The 20,039-nt window shown below is 40.0% G+C and overlaps 2 protein-coding genes across 2 annotated transcripts in view; one reads left to right on the forward strand and one right to left on the reverse strand.

Annotated features, from left to right (window-relative positions):
• The window catches only part of srcin1a (SRC kinase signaling inhibitor 1a), a 76,756-nt gene extending 70,137 nt beyond the window's left edge, over nucleotides 1–6,619 (forward strand). The window contains exon 21 of the mRNA XM_076883348.1: nucleotides 1,370–6,619. Within this exon, the coding sequence (XP_076739463.1) occupies nucleotides 1,370–1,888 (519 nt within the window). The 3' untranslated portion in view covers nucleotides 1,889–6,619. The remainder of the gene's footprint in view (nucleotides 1–1,369) is intronic.
• A 228-nt stretch (nucleotides 6,620–6,847) lies between these two features.
• Nucleotides 6,848–19,837, reverse strand: fmnl1a (formin-like 1a). Its single transcript, XM_024802242.2, has 25 exons — nucleotides 19,220–19,837; nucleotides 15,883–15,966; nucleotides 15,453–15,539; nucleotides 15,282–15,355; nucleotides 14,540–14,623; nucleotides 14,287–14,430; nucleotides 13,450–13,558; nucleotides 13,192–13,268; nucleotides 13,020–13,113; nucleotides 12,603–12,677; nucleotides 12,408–12,518; nucleotides 10,964–11,113; nucleotides 10,766–10,867; nucleotides 9,706–10,276; nucleotides 9,488–9,612; nucleotides 9,177–9,379; nucleotides 8,812–9,046; nucleotides 8,645–8,713; nucleotides 8,486–8,566; nucleotides 8,263–8,392; nucleotides 8,016–8,179; nucleotides 7,827–7,928; nucleotides 7,646–7,741; nucleotides 7,394–7,508; nucleotides 6,848–7,272 (listed from the first exon to the last, which is right to left on the reverse strand). Exons 1-25 carry the CDS (start codon nucleotides 19,403–19,405, stop codon nucleotides 7,208–7,210), a joined length of 3,333 nt encoding a protein of 1,110 aa, XP_024658010.2. The 5' UTR covers nucleotides 19,406–19,837; the 3' UTR covers nucleotides 6,848–7,207.
• Between the last annotated feature and the right edge of the window lie 202 nt (nucleotides 19,838–20,039).

Consider the following 20,039-nt stretch of genomic DNA (forward strand, 5'->3'; position numbering starts at 1 on the left):
TATTTCCATTTCCCATTTGGGCACTTATTACTTCTGGCAGTAAAGCAGGCTAGTTAAAGGTGTTGGGCATGAGTTGGGGTTAGTAGGGGACTATCCATGGAGGTTATCATTTGGCAGGCAGGTCTGAGTGCGTGAGATGAAGGGGTGCTCTCCTGTACTCGCAGATCAGGAAAAAATGCGTCCACCAGGCTTGAGAAGAGTTCCTTGAGCAGAAGGAACAGCCCGGCTCTCTGGGAACGGTTGGCAGCCCAGGATCTGGAGCTGCAACAGAGCAGATGAAAGCCTCCCAGCAGTGCAGTCTAGACTAGCACACCTGCTGTCTTTTCAAGCAGAACTAATTCCCGTAAACCCAAAACAAACAGAATAAAACTTTTATAGCCACAGAAATCAACTTTTCTCCTGTTGCTTCATCTGAAAAGTACAAAAATACATTTTTTGCCATATATTAAAAAATGAGTATTTACTTTTTTAAATGGATTTGCACATGAAACACAGAAACGGTTCTCTCAGATGTAGTCTGCTTAACAAAGACGGACAAATACATGTTGTAAACGTATTGCTCACAAGTCTCAATCTACTGTTGAAACAGTGCCATCTAGTGTCTCATTTCTGCATTACACAAAAGGACTGAAAGTGAATGTGTACATTTTTAATGAGTCAACATTAATAAAACAAGTGTCAAAATAAAGGTGGTCAACAGTGTCATTTGCCCACTTTCACTGTTGCACCTTCTCAGTGGTATCAGTGATTTTGTTTATCACGTGTAGATGGCAGCCTGTGTCGTGGCTTGCATCACACAATCTGATATCAACCTGAATAACAATTTCCTGTGTTTTTTTCCTGTTCTGTTTTCACTCCCCTCCCCTTCATTACATGTTTCTTCTGACACTTGTTCCTGCGGTGCAACCTCACCTACCCCGTCACCCCGTGTGAACCTGTGCTGCCCTGCACCTTCTGGCCTGCCCATCTACCCTACCTATACCCTACCTATAAAACCTGCAGCAGTGAGCAACCTGTCCGTGTCCAGCATCTTCAGTTTCCTTCTTCTCCTGTTCACCTGACTCCAGAGATACACACAACCATCTGCTCCCTGTACCTTATCAACTACTTTCATATCCCCAATGTTTACTCTGATATATGGTCTGACACCCAGTCTGTGTAAGCGCGTGTGTGTGCGTGTGCAAGCATGCTTGCGCAGAAATGTTTGAGTGTAATAGTAAGGGAAGGTGCTGCAGGGCACAGTACCCAACCACAACCAATTTTAAGACTTTCATTTTTCATGATTTTTCCCTTCGACCCCTGAAAACCTCATCTCTTTACATTCCTCCTCTGCTCCCTCCTGTCTTCTGTGTCCCTATTCTACCTGAAGGCGAAAGGGACCTACAGCACCAGTGGCAGCATTGAGCCATACCTCTCTGGTATCAAAATGGGCATTTTTTCAGGCCGAGTGGCCTCTCCTGCGGCAGCATTTGTTCCTGGTCTGAGGAAGTACCCCCAGGAGGGGGCGATGCCTGCACTTACAGCCTCCTCAAGCCAAGCAAAGGCCCTCTTGGCAAGCCTATCTGCTTCCGGCCTGAGCGCTGAGGCCTTGCTGCTTTCCTCCGCCCTTCGTCATCACCGCCTCCTACGTGAGCAGCGAGCCTCCTCCCTGCCCCTGCCCAGCAGCCAATCCTCCTCCCCTACTCCAACTGCTACCTCCTCCTCTTCATCCTCGCCAAGCACCCCGACTCCATCCCTATCTCCCTCCTCTCCCACCTTTGGTTCCTTTGCCTTCTCCTCTGGAGTTCTCAAGCCCAGCAGGCGTAGCCTCGACAGCTCCAGCCTCAACAGGTCCAAGGATGGTGGCAACAAGCCTGTGAAAAAGGACCTTTACCCTGGCAACAAGTGATGAATAGGAGGAGGATAAGGACTTTGGATACAGTTCTCAACCACAACCATCACATCATGAACCATAAAGATGAACTAGCTGCATTATGGAACAATATTCTTTATATTCCAGTTCTTATAAGATTTTTTAATTTTTCTTTTCTTGTTTTTTCTGCTTCCTTTTATTGCACAGTCTACCACAGTGTAAATGGAGTCACAGTTTTCTTCATGGACAAGTGTCCTACTCTGATCCAGTACCTTAGATCTACTGCAGTTCTCCCACAAAGTCATTCTGTCACCTTCCCAGATAGAGAGTGCACAAACAGGCCTCCCCTCCCACCAGCTACCTGCTATAAGCTGATGTGGTCTGGCTGTATTTGCTGACAGCACCATTCTCACATACATACTCTCAGTGGGTTGTTAGTGGCATAGTTGAAATATCTAGATGGTGACTTTGATCATATAGAAAAAAGAGCTGCAATAATCACCAAGTGAGTTCAGTAGTTGTGTGTGTTCAGGATAGTAATGTTTTGACTTACCTGCATCACCTGACAGAATGTGATTCCACTCGGAAAACAAAAAAAAAAAAAATTCAAAAAATCAGAAGGTGGCCATGGTGATGAACGAGGTTTCAAGCTGTTTAGTGTTAAAAGGGCATTTGTGGCTTTTTTTAAATCGCCTGTTTTAAACTCTAAACTGGTGCTATGTTTTCCCCTCTGTTTGTACAAACTGAGCTTACACAATTGTCCTCCCCCTCCTGTCTCGGAGTCGGCTTTAATTTAATTTTGCATTTTAATCTAGATTTACAACCCTACAAACGAAATACTTGCATCAGCAATTAGGGACATTTAAAGTAGATGTCTAATTGGAAAACTGGAAACTGCAGCACATTCACAAGAATGCAAAGAAGGCAGCAGTCCTGAAATAGCACAAGTCTTTTTAAAGAAACGACAAAGAGGCACGGTTACGCAAACAGAAGGGAAAAGTGCAAACGATGAATTGTATTCAAATGTTGGTTTTCATATGTGTGTATTAACTAGTTAATTATGACAATCAGGATGTTTCCACAGTAGCATCTTCTAGGTTGCTCTGGCATTACAGAGCCTGACATCACAACCCATCCCAAAGACTTAAGCACACACACTGATGAACAACACACAAATACACAGTCTCTCTCTCACACACACACTTGAAAAAGCAACCTGTACAGCACAGACTCACTTATTTTTTTCTTTCAGCCAACCTCATGTGAATAATCATCGTAGGTCACATCTGTTTCACCACTTATAAAGAGCACTCTGGTAAATTATGCTATATTAATCTGATCTCACCAGATCTACACTGATAGATTCTTTCTCTTGGGATACTTGAGTTCAAAATTAATCACATCAAACTTTAGGCCTTATTGTAAAATATAACACATTCTGTAAACGAGCAGATGACACAAAAAGCCTAAAAGTGAGTCTTACAAACCAAGAGCGACACGAGAGGAAAGTATTGAAATCTAAAGCAAGCACAGTTGACTCTCAAACACAAAATCCCCAATTAACGAGAATTAACTTTGTAATTCTTTTTAATTATGACAAGCACAAAGGATGAAGCATTCGCATATACATTTGATATGCTACACATTAGATTCCAAGTATTGCTTTGGTTATATTACCTGCATTTTGAGTCATGAAACTTTTATGAATGAAGGCCTTCAGTGTTTCTCAATGATAGAAACTCAAGTTGGGATTATTTTCAAGCACATCAAAGGTGTGTCAGTGTGAACCCTGCACGAGGAACCTCTTTGGAAGCGGCCTGTCCTGCGTGTTTGCCTTGAGGCAGCCTGCTGGGGATGTGAAGTAGCTGAATGGACCGTAACCGACAAAGTGATTCTTCTCAGTGGTTCTCCAGCATGACTGTGTGAAATCGATGCTTTGTGGCATTGAGGTTTAAAACATGTGAAAAGGGGCTCATGTCAAAGAGTAGGCAGCTTTAGGAGAGGGGATTAGTTTGGGGACATGTGTTTGAAGGATACTTTAATAAGGCCGGCTTTAACTCGTCCTGTATCCATTGAGAGCGCTTGTGAAATAAAAGACCCAAAGAGATGAGAGGAAGGGTCTGACAGCCAGAGGGCACTTCTTTCCCTGCCCTCTTCACTTTGCATTCTTTGGTGTGAAGGATCTCTGAAAGTCAAAAGTGCTCAGCTGATGTTATCCAAGAACAAAGTTTGACAAGCTTCAATTATGAACAATGTGTGCAATATATAATTAGCGCTCTTGCAATTTTACCAAGGCAGTGCTCTTTGCCTTTGACATACTCCTGCCTGCTTATCTACAAGGACCTGTAACCATGTTTTTCCCAGTGCCTCTAAGACGTTGCTCCTGCCAGAACCCCCCAAATGATCTTGTATTACAGTAGTAGATCAGCAGCAATGACAGAATAACCCTTTTACCCAAAGAAGAAGCTGCGAGAGCTGGTTTGTTCCCATTTTTCGCAGATAAAAGAAAACGGCACTTGAAATGCAGTGTGTCAGGTTGCAGCAGTGGCATTTGACTAAACAATCCCCAGCTCTAACAGTGTGCACAACTGCAAGCTCGCAGCACAGCGAATTAAGTCTCACCCCTGGGTGCTCTGTAGCTCTGCCAGGCAGGTTCAAGCCCCGGGTTTCATATTGAGTGAAGTCAAATGAAAGAAATTCACTTACTCATGCTGTTCCACACTCAAATCCATAACTCTCCAAGTTAAATTTGCTGCATTTGCGTCTGGTGAGCAATGGGGAGGAAGCATGCACGCTTGGCTGCTTTCCCCTAAGTAAAGTCTGAAATGAAACCCTCCCAGAATTGCGTGACAGTGCTCTCTGGACTTTTTTTTTTTTTTCAAGACAAGTGTTAGCGGGCTGTGATTTCAACATGGCTGGAGGTTTAGAGGGCATGTCGAAAAAAACTCACAGTGGATGCCTCTGGCAATCAGAAAAACTCAAACTTGAAATGAAACATACAAGAAATATACATATATAAATATATCTAAGTGAGATGTTTGTGTATGATAATATAATTGTGAAGAAAATGTGATATATATATATATATATATATAAATATATATATATAGGCCTAGATTAAATTATATACTGTAAAATGTCATCATATCTTCTGTTTTATATATTAGTGATCATTTTGTACAGATTTTTCTTTTTTTAATTCATTGAGAGATATTGCATTTCACACTGAGATTATTTATTCATATGCAGAACATTTTTATATTTGTTTAAAATCTCTGTATAGATAAGAGTTAGCCTCTGTAATATACTCTGAAGTTAGTTCATTTTTAAATTCTAAATTTTTCTTTACGAACACCAAGTTAGATTTTATGTAATTTTAATTTGTAAAGAAAACACACACACACACACACAAAAAGAAGCTTTTCCCTGAAAATACTCGTCCAGCTCGTGTACACCTTTGCCTCTTTATGTGAAAGGTCACTTTAAGATATAAGAGGCTGGACCGGTGCCTGTGTGTTGGGCTTATTTTGCTACTGTTGTTTTATTTTGGGAAGGGTACTTTTTTCTGTAACTGCGATCAGTTTCTGTTTTATTTTTAATTTTGTTTTTTCGTTTCTCCCCATTCTGTGTCGTGATGATTGACCTGGTATTAATGATACTGGAGATGGTCGGAAACAGATGTAGTAACTGTGAGTTTGTGGGCCTGAAAGCGTCATACAAGGCCTTGCTGCTTTGGAAAAAAAAGGAATATTACTTGGCTTTAATTTATCTCTGTGTCATGCTTGGCTGTGAACAGGGATGGCAGGAATGTGGATCCTCAGCGCAGACAGATTCAGGCAGGTGGAAGTTCATTTTTGTTGCTTATATTGCTCCACCTGTTCCTCTGAGTGGCTTTACATAGCAGTTATGCTAAACCATAAATGTAAAAAAAAACAGAAAGTTGGATTAATAAGGAAATTATGTGGAGTTTTATGAATTTAACCTTTTATCTTTTCTTTTGCCATTGTATCTTTTTTTTTTAAATATAATGAATCTACATTCTATAGTATGTATATGAGATTTTTACATGAATGTGTGGATGTTCCAAACTCTTGGCATCAAAAGTAGAAAAACAAAATTGACTTGTAAATAGGCCAAGTCATTCCTAGCGAGTTCAACAAATTGTTATGTCCAAAAGAAGATGTTTAAATAATAAACTATGACGATGGGTACAAAGGTATATACAAAACAATGCATGTATAGTCTCAAGCAATCGCACGGTGATTTTAAAAAAAATATGTTGTCTACATGTTTTCTCAGAAATGTGAGAATAAAGCAGAGAAGGATTCTATGTTATAGGTTTACAAACATGAAGGATGAGACATTATTTTGGTATGTGTGACACGGGCATGTTCAGTCTTACTGTGACGTTATGTGACAATGATGATAGTGGCTGAGAGTGCGAAAAGGAGTCAGGAATGCTTGAACGCACCCCAACCAGAGAAGTCACCAGTGATGGTGTCCTCTTTCCACAGAGTAACTCTCCCATTTGTAGAGTAGTGTGATATAAGAACAAAAATAATACAGAAAATAGATCTATGATATAATGATACATAAATTTAAAAGCCTACTGATACTGGAGATACTAATTTATCAGTGTGGATGCCATGATATTCTGTGAGAAATGTGTGTGTTTTTCCTGTGAGAAGACAGCAGGCAGTTGAACCTGCCTTCTTTTGTACATAAGTTGCTGTGATTGTGTGTCAAATAAAGTGCAGCTCTCTTGTACAGTCGTAGTGTCTGATCTTGCTTTAAACTGACTTGTCAGCAAGTGAAGCTTTTTAGCCTTTATTATGACAGGAAAGCTGGGAGAAAGGGAAGACAGGCAACAAATGCCCCTGAGTGGGTTCAGACCAAAGCCTCTGCAATGGTCCTGTGGCATATGGCTTGCCTGCTCAACCTAATATCAAATATTGTATTATAGGACAGATCCAGTAATCACAGACCTCTGAGACTATGGTCACAATGGTTAAAAAATGGTTTCTTTTAAAAACAAAGTATTTTTTATTACTGAATGGGTAACAGTATACCAGTAATACAAGTTTAATACAAATCCATTAGAAATACTTAAATGGTTATGTTTTGTAACATTTCAATTAAAGTTTATGGACTGTTTATTATTAAAATATTTCCAACTTTATATTTACAGAGCAAAACGACACTAATATGTCGTTAATACACACTGCCATATGGCTAATTGTAACACAGTTGTATATACAGAATGTTTAAAACTTGTCTTCTGCTTGAATTTTAATGAGTAATTCCAGTTACAATTGTTTAACAAAAGGAAATTTGTAAAGAAAAGAAAAAACTGGCTTAAGTGTCCTGGCGCTGGGCTGGCCGACGACCGTCTGCCCGCCTGTATGGTGAGTTCCTCAGATCTAATGAAAAACAAAGACAGACGTGCATAAACGTGATGGTGGAATTTCCCCTTCATTTAAACATCAAGACTGCAGCAGACAAACTAAAAATGATTCTCAAGCAAGAAGCATGTTACTGTACCTGTGATGATGTCCTCCAGTGCACCGTCCTTCCCCTCGCGTACTGGTGGTTTCACCTGCCTCTTCTTCAGCTCTGCAATCAGGTCCATCTGGGGCATCTTAGGCATCATTGGGCCCTTTAGAAATCACAAAGTTAAAGAATATTTTGAAGTACATTTCTGAATGACTCATATTTTACACTATTTTATTTAATATAGGCTTTAAAAAAAAACCTATAGATGACTGCACACTAGCAGTATGTATAGTTTCTTACCTTTTGTGGTCCAGCCTTGTTTGGAGATGGTGACTCTTTAACCTCACGGCTCTCGCTCTCCATTTTCTTCTTCTGTTCAATCTCTTGCTGTGCCGTCTGCATTCAGACAAGGGACAGAGGATTAAAATATAGCTCACGAGTTATAAAGGACAAATATCAGAACGCTACCACAGAAACTCACTTTATAGGCCTTTATGAAGCGCCCAAACATGGGGAAAAACATTGAGGGCTGCGTGGTTTTAGGATTCTCTCCGAAGTACTCCACCACAGAGCCGTAAGCCTCCTGCACGCAGAACAGTAGATGAATATGTTTCAGAATATGATGAGACATTATTTAGAGTTGAGAGCTTGATAAGAACTTCAGACAAACCTGTGCTGTCTTGCTATCTTTGATTAAAGTGTCCAACTGTTCGCTATTTGTTTTAATGAATTCCTTCAACACGGGGCTGTCATCCTGCACCAGGAACTCCTTTTTGGTCATCTCCATTCCTCGCTCTAGAGAGCGGATATCTTGAAGAATGCTGTCAAGAGAGACTGGCAAAGAAACACAAGTGAGTTTAAACTTTTTAGCAAATTAAAAAGAAGGTTGATTGGTCAGCCTGAGTGTGTGCATGTACCAAGGCCTGCCTTGTCTACAAAGTGTAGCTCGGTGTGGAAGTTGACCAGGTCTGGGTATTTTTCCTGGATAATATTGGTGATGAAATGAAGTAACGTCTGTGAGCGGTCAGTGGATTTGGTGTCCAACAGCTGAAATATGAAGATGGTGAAAAATGTCATTGAGCTTCCATAAATTGAAAAGCAAACAAAATAAAATAAAAACAAAAACAAAACACTACTTACGAGATCCAGACTCTGCAGTCTGAAACCACAAGCTGCACCTCTTTTACTGCTGTTCATGTAGTTACCGAATGCAAGAACAATCTGAAAGGAAATAAATGGGTTAAGAGAACCAAATGTTACAGTTAGATGCCTCATTAGCATTCATACTGTTTTACTTACCTCTAGGATCTTTTTTAGTTTGGTTGAAGACTTGAGAGACATGGATGCAGAAATGATGGAGTTCAGTTGCTGTGGACGGAGTTTTTAAAAAAAAGAAGTATGTATGTGAGTAAGTATGTGTTTATAATCCCTTTCAGCCAAAGTTACAAAGCATTTAACAGACTAACCGGCTGCAGCCGTTTGACGCTGTCTGGAAAGTTGCCCATGAAAGTCAGAGTGTTTATTCGCTGGTTGAGGCGAGGAATCTTCCCAAAGCGTAAAATAAATTGGTCTTCGTTGGTCAGCTCATCCAGTGGACGGCCATCTTTCTCATAGTTAGCAAGAAGCTTCATCTCAAAATCTGATGGTATGAATGGTTCGAGCAGTTCCAGGAAGTCTATGGACAAAGATTGCTGGTCGTACCTGTACAAACGAGGGTTAGAGTTAGTGTAGGCAATAAACAGTGTAAGAGGCAGGGTGAAGGAAGGAACAGAATATGCCATTATGGCAAAAACATCTGCTGAAGGTCAATAATGCAAAAGTAAGCACGTACATTTCTATGGCCGTGCAGATATCGGCCGGGCTCATTCCCCCCTTGCGTAGAGTGATGGCCAGATTTTTGGCTTTATTGCCATCAATCAAAGATGTCTTGGTGGGGGCTTTCGAGGTCATCTTCTTCTTAACCTTGGACAGGTCAGCTGGGTTACCCTGGGCCCTAGTTTTGAAATGTTCCTCAAACATTTCCATATTCAACTCCTGAGGTAGACAAAAAAAGAGCCAGGGAATGTGCTCACATTAGAATTTCATTTTCTTTCAGGATATAATTTCTGCTGTATGTAAAAGATGCAGAAAGCATATTCTTACCCCCAAGACTTGCTCATCATCTAGCTCGTTGAAGACTGTGCCTGTCACTTGGTTTGGTTTTAATGCCTGCCAGTTTAACAGAGGCATCCTGAACTTGGTCTGAATAGGCTTCCTGCTCTTAGCCCCTGAGAAAATAGAAAAACAAGAGGAATGGTTAACACTTTTCTTTCATCATGTTTCTTTTTTTGGGGGGGGGGGGTATTCAGGATTCTCCTCACCAGAGTCTGCAGATGGTGCTCCAGGAGGCGGTGGTGGTCCACCACCAGGTGGGGGAGGTGGGGGTGGGGGGCCAGCTCCAGGGGGTGGAGGAGGAGGTGGGGGGCCAGTGCCAGGGAGAGGAGGTGGAGGTGGGGGGGCAGCTGCAGAGCCAGAAAGAGGTGGAGGAGGAGGGGGTGGTGGTGCAGGACCTCCTGGTAGAGATGGAGGTGGTGGAGGTGGAGAGACAGTCTGCTCTGAGCCACCTGGAAGAGGAGGCGGTGGCGGTGGCGAAGGGATGCTAGATGACGGGGGGGCTGGAGTGCTGGCTTGGTTGGCTGGGGCTGGGCTTTGAATGTATTCAACGACTGTGACAGGCATGACTTTGACGTCCAGACCTCCTGAGGCTGTGCGTCCCACTCGGATTAGCCCTTTGTCCTGCAGCTCCTGGATCTTCTGCTCTAGCTCTGAAGGTCCCTGAGGGCCAGTGATACCCAGCCGCTCCCTGTCCTTCTCCCTCTCCCTGTCCAGCTCACGCTCTCTTTCCCTCTGCTGCAAAGTGCTAACCTGGGAGCATGACTCTCGCAGGCTTTCCTACAAGGGACAAGTGCGCAGAGTTGTAGCATGGTCAAGTTTAATTGAATACTTTTGGATTAAACCTTAAAAAGTGGTGACAAAAACATAAACAAAAGACAGTTTGCTATATGGTTTTATGCCATCATATTTTCTTTTGACTTATTCTAAATCCAAATTCAATGATGGGATTTTTCCAGACATAACTACTGGGCAAAATAAAGTATCAGCCATATACTGCTGTTAAATAAAAAATGATCACCATTTGATACATTTTGTCATCTTCTCCTGTAGCTGTTATTAAGTTGATATTGTAGTTTGAAATAAAGGGGGGAGACCACCTGGTGTTACCATGCTCAGGGTTATGCTCATACCATGGCAAAAAAAAAAGTAATTTCGACATTTATTCAAGTCCTTTTTTCTTTTTTTTTTACATGCTTTTAACCTTATTTAAACAACTCTGTGTAAAGATTACATATGTTCCTTGGCTAACTCGAAGGCAGCACTTACTTTGAGCAGCTCAGCCTCCTTTGTGGCTTGCATGAGCTGAGTCTCCAGTTCAGTTATTCTGTCTGCTGTCTGGTTCTCAATCTCCTGAAGCCGTGCACTCAGCTGCAACACCACACAAGCAACACTGCTTCAGCACGATTTCACGTAATGTGCAACAACATTGCCTCCGTGTATTCACTCAGATTCTTCTATGCCAACCTGAACGTTGTGCTCCTGTAATTCGTCCACATGCTCCAGCACCCCTCCTCTGTTCTCAGCATCCTCCAGCAGAGCTCCCACATCTAACACATTGTCCAAGTAGGCCTGGATCTGGACCTGCAGCTTCTCGCTCTCTGTTAGCTTCAGAGTCTAATACACAAAGATACACACTATTGGTACATCATAGGAATAAATTATCACTTACAAAATATCACAGAACATGATTCTGTTTTAATAAAAAAAACATGTAATTTATGAGAATGAAACATGAGGTTTTAAGGCTAAATTTAATATCTTAATGGCAGAAAACAAAATGTCACTATGCCATTTATCTTAATATTAGCACTAATTAAACTTTGTTTGTTTTTTTTAATCAAAGAAAGGAATACATTTCCCTTAACTGTGAAGTGAGGAAGTGAGTGTGTGACAAAAAAGTAGGCGACAGCTGAGTAAAAGAGGAAGAAAGTGGGCATTAGAATTGAACATCTGGATACTTGAAGTTGTTAATTTATCAGAAAACTGAATATTTAAGTGCTATATTAAAGTATTTTTCTTTCTCACTATAGGCTTGAAGTTGTCAGAAAGAGACATTATAAATTAAAAGCAAAGAAACCCCCTATGAATTCTTTCTCCAACACAGTGCACATAAGTTAAACTTCCATAGGCCTGGTGCATGCACCAATACCCCTTTTGTACCACAAGATGGTGTAGCAAGTCTTTGTCACCTCCAGTTAACACCAGGGGGTGTGGAAACGCCAACAAAGAAGCAGATTGTAAAAGGACAGGTGTCTAGTGAACTGGATGGCAAACAATGATTCATGCACCCTTATCATCACCAGCATGAAGTTCCGAAAAGAAACTATGTCTGGTTTATAAATGATAAAATCGGCAAAACAAGAAAAAACATCTGACAAGCTTTCTACCGCTGGGACAGCTGTTGGAGTGCAAAGGAATAAATGATCACTTCGACTACTGAACTGGCACTGCTTCTTCTAGTCTGGTAAAATTAAAGCAGTTAATGCTAATATTTTCCATGCGGTGTTAGCTTGTAAAGAGAGAGTACATGGTATCTGTCATGAAAGTTGTTTGGCTTTGTTAATAACTTAACAAGATGTTAAGCGACTGACCTCTTGTGAATCTAAAAATATAATACAATTGCTGTATATCATTATCACTTAATAGTTATCTACCAAACTTTTAACTAGGTCAGCATCTGTGCTTCCATTTAACACTTATTGTACGGCAGACTAACACGGAGAGACAACTATTCTCTCTATCAATCCTAAAACCAATGTAGAATCACCAGTTAAGAAAATCTCATGAAGCTGAATCTGTTTATCTGGAAATAACACAGCCCATTTTAGATACAGTGTCAAAAGATACATTTCTATTAGCTGTAGCTTTCCTGGTCTTATGAGGGACTTTAAACAAAATATATACACACCTCTAGATACTTGTCTAATCCAAGGTGAGTGAACTCATATTGTAGATGGACACGGAAGTTCATGTTCTCCACTGAATGGACCACAATGTTTATGAACTGCATGCAGGCAACCTTTGGGTAGAAACGATGAGAGTTAAATGTCGTTCATGCACACGATCTCTTGGTGAAGCTGCATCCAGTGGCCGTGGTACCTACCATGAAGTCAATGTTGTTGTCATCATTGACGAAGTACTCCATGAGCTTCTCAAAGCGGTTCTTTTCTTTGCTCACCTAAAAAAACAAAACAAATAAAAGCTTGCTAAATATGTATTTTTATTATTGTGAATATGGGAGGATTAAAAATAATGTGTTAGCCCACCTCAGAGAACATTAATACTGAGAGTATATTCTGCACCTAAGTACGGTACATGAGTTCAGTCTTAAACATAAACATGCATGACTTCTAGACGTGCTAAAATTATGACCATAGTGCATGTGAGCAGTAGACTGTTAGTCAGAAGATGAGCAATGAAAGAGGAGAAGTCTGAAATAATTAGATGACTGAACAGTCAAAGTCAAATAGGGCTCTTGCAATATGAGGAAATTGCCAGAAATTATTATTTTTTATTTCACCTCTTTAAAATTGTCAAAGGCAGAGAGAATGATGTCGTGTCCTCCTCGGACGAGACACACGGCAGCCAGCAGCTCCAAAACAAGAGCTTTGGTCCTGCCACGACAGAGGAGGATGGGTGAGATGTGGATGCAGACAGTTAACACACTTTATCTCACAGACAAATGCGCTCACCTGGGATTCCTGCTGTTGAGACTGAGGGTGATCTCATTCACGCAGCGTGGGTGAGTCATCACCAAATTAAAACCAGACTAAAAGCAGACGGAAGATATATAAACAGCTGTTCACTCCAGAGTAAATGTGATCAAATGTGCAAGAAACAAGAACTGTTTCTTTTAGCAACCCAGAAAACATGTCATATACTGTGATAATCCATTTTAAAGACAGCATAGGAATTAAGTGACTTTATTAGACTGTGTGCTAAAGCTTTACCTGATAGTTCATGATGGCTCGCAGGCACATTATGCACACATGTACATCATCTCTCTGGTTGTTTATGTGGGACTTCTTATGCATCTTGTTTACCAGAGTGGTGCTTATTCTGTGAAGCAGTAATACATGTTGGAATACATGTTTGAGGGAAGAGAATCTCCTGCATGTGCAAATGATTTGAAGTCGATGCCAGGATATGGTAAGATATGCAGTGAGATACTTGTAGCTTTGACTTCTAGGGTTTGGGACAGTAACTGTGTTTGACAGATGCTATGTAGCACAACATGGAATGAAGATAAAGGATCAAAGACGAACTAACAAACAGTTAGATGACCACGTGAGGGGATCTGAATGAATGAGAGCATGAGAATGTCAAGGGTTATCTTTTTTAAGAGGAGGCTGTGCTGTAGCACTGTTTCGGTTAAGTTACTAAACCTAAACCTATGTTTCATATTGTAGAGTTATAATCTTATAAGCTCTAACTTATATATCAGTTAGAGCTGTCACTTTATTTGACAGTATTTCTATTTCTGGGCTCACAGATTTCCTCAAATTCAATCCTAAATATTTATACATCAACAACTTCTTAAAAGAAAGAGAGGTGTAGCATGGCACAGTTCTCACAGCAGTGGAAACCACTGTGGTACTTATCAGTACCGCAGAAGTTCGTGGAGTTTTCACACCACTTCTGCTTTGCATGAGTCTATTTTTTGACAGTGTGTAGAGCTGCTTATGTTTAAAGTTCATTCTTCATTCAAAGGGATTTGAACGGTGCAACATCTCTGAAACCATCGCTGAAGGTTACCTCAGTAACCTTTCAAGTCTCGAGTTTCTTACCTTACAGTCAGTGCACGAGCTGCTCTGGTCATGCCATGTGACTGATGGCTGCTGGAGCTCTTGGTCAAGTCTTCCATTGACCTTTCTGCTGATTTTCCTCTGTCTGACAGGCTGCCTCCATTTTCTATAGCCTCAACCTCAAACCTTAAACGTGTAAAGATAGACATCTTTTTAACATAATCTATAATAGAATAATTACGTTTCGAAACACAGTCAGATTCTAAAATAGCATTCATGTCTGCTTAGTACTCACGAGCTGTCACTTTGTGCATAGGACAGGTACTCCACCAGAACATCCAAACCTTTATTCTGTTCATTGAGAAACTCCTGGGCCCATCTTCAAAAAGAAAAGTAAATCATGAGGAGTGACCATATGTAATAGATTCTGTGCCCAGACTGGATTTATAGCCAAAGATTGTAACTTTAGAAAGAAAACAGAACACAGTCCTACTCTAAATATGGAATCCAGCACAGTCAGGTGATTTTCTTTTGCAATCTTACATTTTTTTTTTGACAAGTTGCACTATGAAGGAAAAAAAAATGCAACAAAGTCAAAGGGCTAAAAACAAACAAACCCCAGACTATTTCTGCACTGGCTTTATCAACTTTTCCACTTTATGTACAAATGTAACAATACATGGAAGCTTTAAGTACTGTTTCTGTAAAAGGTTGTATATAAACTATATATAACTGTTGATGCGGTGAAGAACCACTTCAGCAAAGTTGTTGATCAGCAGCTGAAAAATATCAAGTGAAACTAAAACAGCTAAATGGTTTATGTAGGTAAAGTGCACAGACAGTTTGCAGTTTCACTAAAGTTCACCTTAAATCATCTTTTAGCGTTAATGATTGATAAAGATTTTCAGGTTGGATTGCATGAAACTGCTATAAAAATCTGGAAAACATACTTGTGGCGCACTAAAAACCAAAATAAAATACATTAAACCTTAAACACTCATAAACCAAACAGAAGCTCATGAAACAAACAGGCTCACCCAATGTGATTGGTCCGAAGGGATATCTCCAAATTTTTAAGGACCTGGGTGGCATCTTGGATCCTTTTCTTCAACTAAAAAAGCAGAAGAGGTTAAAGTCACTGATGCAGGTACATGATGCACGCATATGGAGGTGATACATTTGAAAGAACAAAAATGCTTTCTACTGACCCTACGAGACACCCCTCCTTGATCCTGGTAGAGGCTTTTGATCTTGGTCAGGTAAGTGGATGGGGGGCTCTTCACCTGGAAACGCTCCTGTGGGAGAATATTTTACAGAGGATAGAGTCAGCACATGCTGAAGTAGAATTAATTTAAGCAGCGACCCCAAATAATGACTGATCCAGAACCATATTTTACCAGCAAGCTGCATTTGAAGTTATTCTAGTAAACACAACGAGCACAAACCGCTCTCTGTTTCCATGCCGACGCCTCTATCAGTTGCCACCACAGAAACTATGTTGCAAGGTTTGCAAAGACTCTCCCCTTTGTGTATTTGCGCACTTTATATCAACTCTGCCCCCAGTGGAGCCAACGCTGCAAGAATCGTGTCCATTTTGATGGCATATGTCACTCATAAAAAACAAATAAAAGCTCTCACCTGATCACAGACTAATTCCCATTTCTTTTCATTGTCGTATTGACTCAACAGCTGGAGTTTATCTGGAGGCAAGTTCATGGAACTCTGAAAGAAGAAAGATGTAAAGATATAAAATGGGTTTTAGAATTTACATGAAAATGTATTTGGAGTACAAAAAAAATCAACTCCATCTCCACTGATATTTAGCAGAGAGATATTATACTATATGTTATAATTTCTTTGTGTTTCCTGCTCATGTAACAATATGCAAAACAACAATACCTCAGATGCACTTTCAGCATAAAACTGAAAGGCGGTAACTCCTACTGGTAGCAGATGACTCAGTGTTTACGTGTATGCATTGATCGTTGCCAATAGGTACCGATGTGTTACACGCTTTCAGTGTCTACTCAAGCTTCAGCAACACTTTTATTGACTTTTTAAACAATATGACCCATGTTTAGACATTATCTGTGCAGTCTGTTTCGGCTTTAGTAAAAATATCTTTTTCGGTCATAAACTGCACGTAATATTTCTGTTATTTTCTGAAATTCATAAAGACCTTTATACAGACCAAGTATCCATGATTCCAGTGTAGGTTGACTTTTGAGTTGGCATACAACTGTCCAAAAGGGCAGTTTCACACTGAGTTATCAAACCTACAGGGACATGTCATGTGCTAAGGTTATTTCCCCATTCACAGAAACTGAATGAGAGGAGGCTGTTGTTGATGTTTTTTTTTTTTTTTTTTTTTTTTTAAAGAAGGTCTAATTAAAAGGAAGAAGATACGTCAAGGCATTGGTGTAACTTTGTGCTGAACATTGGGGGGGTCAAGATCTCTGTCTAAATAAATCAGGGTAAATTTCCAGATGATTAAACATGCAACTATTTTGCTGGTAATAACTGAAATGAGTAAAGAAAATTAACAGCCTATTTATATTGGTTGGGTCTGATTATGGGGGGGGGGGTCATAACATAATTAAGAATTATGCCCCTGCATCAAGGAAAAAGGCTTCACTCACAAAATGAACTTACTTGCTTTGATCACTAATTCCCTGTAATTATTTATGTCTCGCTTAAAGATATTTTTTCACAGTCTTCTCTCACATTATTGCAGCTGGTTCTGCACTGGTACTATTTTTCATGTAGCTGATCAAAAGCTTGAATCAATGTGATCATTTACAGCAAGTTTCAATAATTTCAGTTGATGTTGGGTGTGGCTTTTGAATCTAGTTTTGTGTACATTCGAGCAGTGGTTTGACATCTTCTGTGCACTTTTTTTTTCTTTGAAAAGGGAGGAGTGAAAACGGAAATGATCTGATGCATTGGTGCTCGAGGAGATGAGGCTCCTTCCTTGGCTGATGTAAGGGAGAGGTCTTGCTGTGGTTTTGTGGTGCTTAAAAAAATGGTAATGTGAGTGCCTCGCATTATGAAGTTTATAGCTTCTGATTTAGTTGCTCAAAAATAAAAAGTACTCACATTTTTCAGTAATGCAAAAAAAGAAAAGAAAGAAGGTTCACTTCTCGTTTCCTTGCTGGTGAGGTCACCATATAATCTCTAGTCTGAGGTTTGACAAGTGACAAGTATTTTACTGAAGAAGGAAGACACTCGAGAGGGTGTTGTCATTTTCCGGAGAGCACATTTTGTGTAGATATTGATGAACTGTTAACCCTGGCTCTAAACGGTATTATCTTGCATGAAATTATAATGATGTTTCCATTCAAGGTTTGTCATATGAAGCAGACATGGTGTGAATTTTGACTTGTTTTTAGAATAATCATGGTATGCTGTTCCAATCAATGTCATTTTTGAGAAAAGGCGAATAGTTTTAGTTGGAATAGTTGCATGGATTTATATTTGCTGTGTAAAGTGTTTGTTTTTTACTATATAAAAAATAACTCTCTAATTGCTCCCCACCTTCTATAAAAACACAAAATCATTATTTTTATATACACTAAATTTGTATGTATGCTAAATATTTGCTTGAAAGGTTAAAACCCATGTAAAACGGCACTGATTAACACTGATCCTGCGTTTGTAATTTAATGTTTTGTTGGGAAAGCCTATGTTAAAGTACCATCCTAAACTTTGTGTCAATATTATTGATAATAGCAGGCAGGTGCTTTCCTCTGTGGTATAAGCCAGACTCATGGAAGCCACACCCTACAACTCATGGGTCTCAAAGGATTTGATACCAACATCCAGATGTTCAGCGGCAGGACAACCTCAGGGGTTGACAGGTCAAAGAATCTTCAGTGGCTTTAAGTAGATTTGCCCACTTCCAGACTAGTGGTTTTAATGAGTGTGGTTAAAATGTATATCTAGACACTTAATGCTGTAAATCATCTAGCACATAAACCACAATGCCAGACATTATAGAAAATTAAAAATGAGAAACTGAACTATTTAGATGTAAAAATCTGGAGAACTTGAGCCTTGAATAAGTAAAACTCTTAACTCATATATGTTACTGGCTAAGATATGTCAGATTAACATGACTGTTTACAATATAGTGTCTTTGTTTCACTTTTGTAGATCTGTATTTTTTTTCTTAGCATTACTGAAGAAAAAACAAATCAAAAATCTTATAGCTAACTCTATTTTTTCATTTAAAAAAAGGTAAAGAATAAGCCAGGATTAAGATAGTCTAAGCATCATGGTTTGATATTTTGCGCAACATATAATCTAAAAGATCGTAATACTTGAAGTTTTATCTTTACTAACTTGTTGTGAGACTGTTGAAAGAATGGTGAAACAGTTCCTTTCCGGTCCTGTGGCCTCCGTCATGTAAATGCATTGCTCAACTTCCCATTTCAGCCTGCTGTTGTGCATGCATTTATCAAGCAGTTTCTGGCTTGAATTTTTCTAATCAAACCATGAAGAATTTGGCAACTTGTTGACAGGATTGTCATTGTTTTTATCACTAAAGTAAAATTTTAAGTAACTGATGGTATTTGTGCAAATTTGACTAGACAAAATGACAGACCATTAGACTCTGACTGAGGGTCTAACGGTCTTTCTAACGTTCAGCTCTTTCTTCTCACTTGACAAATAGCTTTATATATATTATAGATATACCTAGAGAGTATAAGAAATGAAGTAAAGTACATATTGGAGTCTATATTAGAGCAAAGTAAATTTCCAAAGAGTGAAAGACCAGTCACTTTCAAACTTGGGTTATTACTTTAACAATGTAACAATGTAAAATGAAAGCTGATTTGATACGTGTTTTTTGTGATCCTCTTAATCACTTACTTACTTGCGCAATCGCCCTTACATATACAAACCAAAACTTTGTGCAAAATCTGCCTGATTTCACATCCAGTAAGGGTGTATGGCGTGTCATGCTCTCACTCACCAGAACCGTGTTGAAGCGCTCCTCCAGCTCCTTCTCTGGTGGCATGGGAAGTTTGGGTTGAGGAGGCTGCTTTTTTTGCAAGGTTGGTGCAGAGTCATTCATTGCTGAAGCTGCACTGACTGAGTTTCTGGCCTCTCGACCTTCGGCCGGTTCATGCTCCAATCCCCCACCAGCCGCATTCCCCATCACTAATCTCCACAAGTAATCCAGGGGGACTGATTTACGCAAACTGTTTCCTCCAGGAAATCACCGTATCCACAAGCAAAGTGACAAAAGATGGTCACTTTGAATTACAATAGCAAAAAGGCCTAATCAAACCAAGTCTAGGGCCTCTAGGGAAGTCTACATTAATTCTCAGCTTTACAAAATCCGCCTCACACCCGAGGACAGGGTGGGCAATGAAAAAGAAAGTTTATCCTCATGGCCCCCTTCTCCTTAAGTTGTCTTCAAATTCCTTTTGAAAATGAGGTGATAAGTCCTGTTAAAGCCTGTTAGAAAGAAAAGTCCACCTATGCCTCGTGCACTGTTGTCTACATTAGTTGACCGAGAACTCCCTTAAATAGTTTAGTATCGAAGCCTGCGCGTGAGAGGAAGGCGGGCGAGGAGTGTGACACAGTCAGAAACCACAGAAGCACAAAAGCAGAAGAGTAACTTCCTGTGCACGACAGCTATAGAACCTGGGGCGGAGGACATGGTGGAAGATAAACACGTAACCATGCAGTAGGTGGGTGATGATAAAGAAAAGATACTACAGGAATGAAGGAGAGCAGACTCTGTCCAGATTTGTAAGATTAACAGATGTCGATTTAGATGTAAATCA

The sequence above is a fragment of the Maylandia zebra genome, linkage group LG4, assembly GCF_041146795.1.
Source record: "Maylandia zebra isolate NMK-2024a linkage group LG4, Mzebra_GT3a, whole genome shotgun sequence".
NCBI classification, from domain to species: domain Eukaryota; kingdom Metazoa; phylum Chordata; class Actinopteri; order Cichliformes; family Cichlidae; genus Maylandia; species Maylandia zebra.